This window comes from Nelumbo nucifera, chromosome 1 (assembly GCF_055504915.1).
Source record: "Nelumbo nucifera cultivar China Antique chromosome 1, China Antique-T2T, whole genome shotgun sequence".
Taxonomy (NCBI): Eukaryota; Viridiplantae; Streptophyta; class Magnoliopsida; order Proteales; family Nelumbonaceae; genus Nelumbo; species Nelumbo nucifera.
The window spans coordinates 150,976,184-150,981,013 of NC_142649.1; the positions used below are offsets into that span (position 1 = coordinate 150,976,184).

Here is a 4,830-nt window from a genome sequence, read left to right on the forward strand (position 1 = left end):
CCAACCCGGCCCACCCACCCTCAAATGCAAGAAGGATAGGGTCGGGAAGGGTTTTGTATTTTCATATCTAGGGAAGGTTTGGATTTTGAAAATCCAACCCGTTGCAAGTTTTTGGGAGATAAGTAAACCCCCTCCCCTAACCTGCCCTGTTGCCATCTCTAATCAGAGTTAGACCTTAAACAAAACTCTGAAAGTTAAATGGGTCTTGGGGATCAGTATATGCAAAGATTGGTTCGTGGCCTTGTGCTTATTATCACTAGCTTGTTGGGGAATACAAACCCATGGAGTGACCTCACCTAATAGCTTAAATTTTGGGGTTGAATGGTTCCTTGAAATGGTATCAGAGTCTATTTGATCAAATGGTCTAGAATCAGACGGGCCTGTATTTATCTATGCTTTATTGTGAAGGTGAAGTGATGAAGTCCCTCATAGGTTTTTAATAGACCTGGCAATTGGGTTGGGTGGGTCAAGATACTTCGGATTGATTTCGGGTCGGATTATCAAATGCTAGACCCTAACTCTAAATGTTTGGGTTAAGATTGACCCATGAGTCAAGTCGGGTCATAAAAAAAAGTAACTGAAATTAAAAAAAATAAAGAAAAAATGCATGAAAAATGCCAAAATTAAAAGAATTAACCTTAAAAATTCCAAATATAAAAAAAACTTTAACATTTAACAATTCAAAGAGTAAACAATAAAGAGTAAAGATTAAATAGAAAAAATTAAAGAGTGAAAATTTCTAACAATGCATAAATAGTCTCAATTAGATCTATCAATCAGGTCAGCAGGTTGACCTATGACCCAATCCAACCCAACCAGTTTTTAATGGGTCAGGTCGGGTCGGGTCATTCTCACATTCAGGTAATAAAGGGTTAAGTTGGATTCGCGGGTTGAATCAACTTTTTGCCAGGTCTATCTCTAACACGACTTCTTTCTTTGCAATGCAATGAATAGAAAGGGAATGTGATCCAGTTGCCTTAACTCTGGTGTCGTGCCTATCCCCTGTAGAGTTGGTAGAAAATTTTAGTTAAGCATTTTGTAATGCTGATGGTTACAATTAAGCGTGTGCAGATCAAATGATAAGCTTTGTTTTGTAATTTGGGAATTCCCGATTGAACCTATGACCTGTCCATCTTAATCCCTTTATAAATATATAAATTCCCGGTTGGTGGGATCTTAAACCCACTTCTTTTCAAAATATTTTCACTTTCAGATTCAGTATCAACATCATATATACACCTGTCAATTTGCCATCAACATTGACTCTCTGTCTACCTGAAAGACTTGAGGGAGACTTGCCCACAGTTCTGAGTTTCGCTCGCTTGCAAATAAACCTATATTTGCAGACAATTCAATGAAGAACAACCCCTCCATAACTCCATTATTTCGACTAACATCTTAAAAGCCCTAAAAATGCCAAGAAAACAAAAATATAATGCCAAGGATTCCATAGTCTGGGTTTACAATAATGCCAAGGATTCCATACTCTCTCTCAATCCCCCACACAGAATCCATCATTCAACGCGGATGCAATGCAAGATCGATGGTTGTTTTGTATTACTTGCCAGTTTTGCCTCCACTAACAGTATATAAATCAAGAAATAAACTTACTTTCTCTCTGCATTTCACCCCCAAAGCCTCACTGAAACTCTGTTAACTTGACTAAGTAAATTATAGATTTATAGTGATTACTGACCTGGTCAGTTGAACCATTTGGCCGCCTGGTACGCGGTATGATCAAACGTAGAAAGTGGGGCAATAGGTGAACACCCACCATGCTGAATCCGCATGTATTTTTAATTATCTATATATTTGCAAGACTTAACTTGGGTCTTTCTTCTCTGTTGACTTGGAAGAAGTCTCCACTGCCTAATCCAGAAAAAGGAAAGTTACATATAATTTACACTTACAATCATCCGATAGCTAGGGTCCCCATCTAATTTAAAAATTTTCACAGTTCCAGACTTGCAGTCCAAATGCTTTTATATATAGTAAGGAACTCACGATGCTTCCCCAGCAAACCAGCTCCACTTCCACAAATCACTGCCCATCTTCTTCTGAAGGCCTAAACTCTTTAGCTTCTGTTGGTCTAGCTAGTATGGAGATGGCAGACCAATCTAGAGCCGCAACCAAATTCATCAACACATCCTTTTTCTTAAAGAAGTTTCTCCAATTCCTCTTCTCACTCTCCATCTTTTCCTTTCTCTTATCCTTTACATCTATCTTAAACAACTCTATCTCCTCCGACTTATTGCCTTTCCAGCTCTTCAACTACACGGTTGACCGGATATACATGTTCCTCCTCTGCAACGGTATCCTTGTTTTCCTGGCCACAAACTCCGGTCTCATCCGTTCATCATCCCCTTTCATGACCGATCTTCATTATGATCAGTTCAAGAGTAATGGCCATCATCTACGCCCTATTCCTCAAGCACCGGAGATGGAGTTGGAGGCATCAGTTATAGAGAAGGACGAAATTGATGATGATGAGGTGGAAAATATTGATGGGTGTTTAGAGAAGAACGTCGTTGGGAAACAAGAACAAGTCAGAAATCGACTTTTGTTAGAACAAGAGGAGGAAGAATCCAATGGGTTCTTGAATTTAGAAGAAATTGATGAAGATGATGGAGAAGGAGAAAACGGTTTGTTGAGTACAGAGGAATTGAATAAAAAATTTGACGATTTTATTAAGAAGATGAAAGAAGAAATTCGGCTGGAAGCTCAACGACAAGTAATCAGAGTTTAACGGCCACCATCATCAAGGGAAAAATTGAGCTTCAGTCTTGAAGGGCATCGGTGTCTCTTAATTATGTCTAACAAGTCATGTCTTTCTAACTGTTTTCGTTTCATTCCTTTTTTTTTTCCTACTCTGAAGTCCAAATCGAATCGCTCTCCATATGAGAGTTTTCTGTAACAATAATTTTATCCATATGGTCTTCTGAGTATTTTCTGATCTTTACTAGGTAATTAGCATATGTTCAAACTGAAAGGTGTACAAAAATGAGTGCTTTGCCATAAAAAAAAAAAAAAAAAAACAGAGTGCTTTCAGATTTATGATAAAAGCTTTGTAGACATTCCAGTTTGTTCCCATTAATTACTCTGAGTTTGGGACTAATTTAGTTTAGAGCATCCATGATTAGAAGAGAAATGTAATTAAGCATGATATTAATAACAAAAAGAAATGGGTATGTAGCAAGTATCCAGAAACCAGAATATGCCATTGTTACAAACCTCATCCCCAGAATCAAATTAAAATCAGAAACAGGTCTGTTAATATATCTTTTGGAAGCTTCGAAGCAAGTTCATACTTATTACTTGACTTGGGTCCTCTCATTTGTTTTTTTGTTTAATTGTCTTTGGGGGGCCTTGACCCGAATGGGACAACAGGATAAGTGGAGTATAAAAGAGATCTTTGCTTAATGTTTTCCACAGACAAGACAAATATCATAAGCATGAAGTAAAGCCCTTGATTTGGCAATGGGCAGTCTGGAACTCTGGATGATAAAGGGTATTTCAAAAAGCGGATTGGATCAGTTGGGGTGATCCAGATTCCAGGGTCATTCCGGTTGGATAAGTGTGGTTTGAGTTGACTTCACTTTTGATAGGACATGGACACGGTTTTAGCCCTGAATCACAATTCACAACCTTTGATGTAGCAAAAGTGAATTGATTATAAAATTCTTGATCAGACCATTTCAAATATAACTCCATCCCATCCTTCAATTCTTGTATATTAATTTTTATAAACATTGAGATTGACTTGAGTCAATAGATTGAGTGAACAACACATAAGGGTTATGCCTTAGGAGGCGACCCCTTCTCAGCGAGTTCATTCTTGGCTCCTCCCTTTGGTGGTGGATATTAAAACCACGTCACTCCACCTATTGACTATTGTGATCATATCTCAAGCAAATGTTATTCACCGCAGAAGTTTCTTTTTTCTTTCCTTTTCAGCTGTCACGTAGGACTGACAATCTTGACCATAAATTTGTTTTTTAAAAGTATTTTTGTTTAAAATTGTATGTGAACAGTTAATAAAATCTATTCTATTTTATTTTTAATTTCAAAATGAAATGTGGAATGGTGGTTATTTTTTTTATTTCTTTTGAGATTTGGTAAGTATAGATAAAACTAACTTTGACCCAACTCACCCTAACCCTAATGGGTACCCTCAACCCAACCCACCCTGACCTCTGGGTACCCTCGACCCATATGGGTTACATTATCATTGGTTGTGGGCTTTGACCTGAGGGATCTGAGCTTCTTTTGGGTAAAACATAAGAAGAGTAACTGTAGTCCTTGGGTTGGTCATTTTCTTGTAAATTATTAATTGTAACTGGGTTGACCTATAGTTGTTTGAGCCGCGATATTGAAATTATATGGGGCTGGAACTTGATAAGATAGTAAGTTAATTTTTGATAAAATAATGATTAGGATAAGAAAAAAAATATTTGAAAAGTATGTAGGCTTTTCCTAAGTGACTGAATTGTTTATTTTGAGCTACTTATCTTGTTTTCTTGATAGCAGGTTATGAGCTTCTCATTTCCAAGAAGAACTAGTCTTTCGTTGAAGACCCTTAATTAAAGCAAGATCAATTGACTAAGTCTAAATATCTAATTTGCACCATTGTTAGCAGTGTGACGACACAACAGATAAGAAAAATATGCCAAAAGAAAGTAAGCAAAAAAGTTGAAAAAAGAAAGGTAAAAGATTAAGTAAAAAAATAACTCTCTGGAGAGGTTACAATTGGGTAACACATGTTAATTAAAAGAACAGTTTAATCATATTTATCTAGATATTTTTACACATATATGTTGATTCTATACATAT

The 4,830-nt window shown here is 36.8% G+C and overlaps 1 protein-coding gene across 1 annotated transcript; it reads left to right on the top strand.

Moving 5' to 3' along the window:
- The first annotated feature begins 1,987 nt into the window (after positions 1 to 1,987).
- On the top strand, positions 1,988 to 3,090 carry LOC104606614 (uncharacterized). Its single transcript, XM_010271911.3, has one exon. The coding sequence runs from the start codon at positions 2,006 to 2,008 to the stop codon at positions 2,744 to 2,746; it is 741 nt and encodes a 246-aa protein (XP_010270213.1). The 5' UTR covers positions 1,988 to 2,005; the 3' UTR covers positions 2,747 to 3,090.
- Positions 3,091 to 4,830: the final 1,740 nt, after the last annotated feature.

Excerpts from the sequence above, each read along its gene's own strand:
- LOC104606614 (XM_010271911.3), top strand. The coding sequence starts at position 2,006 with ATGCTTCCCCAGCAAACCAGCTCCACTTCCACAAATCACTGCCCATCT.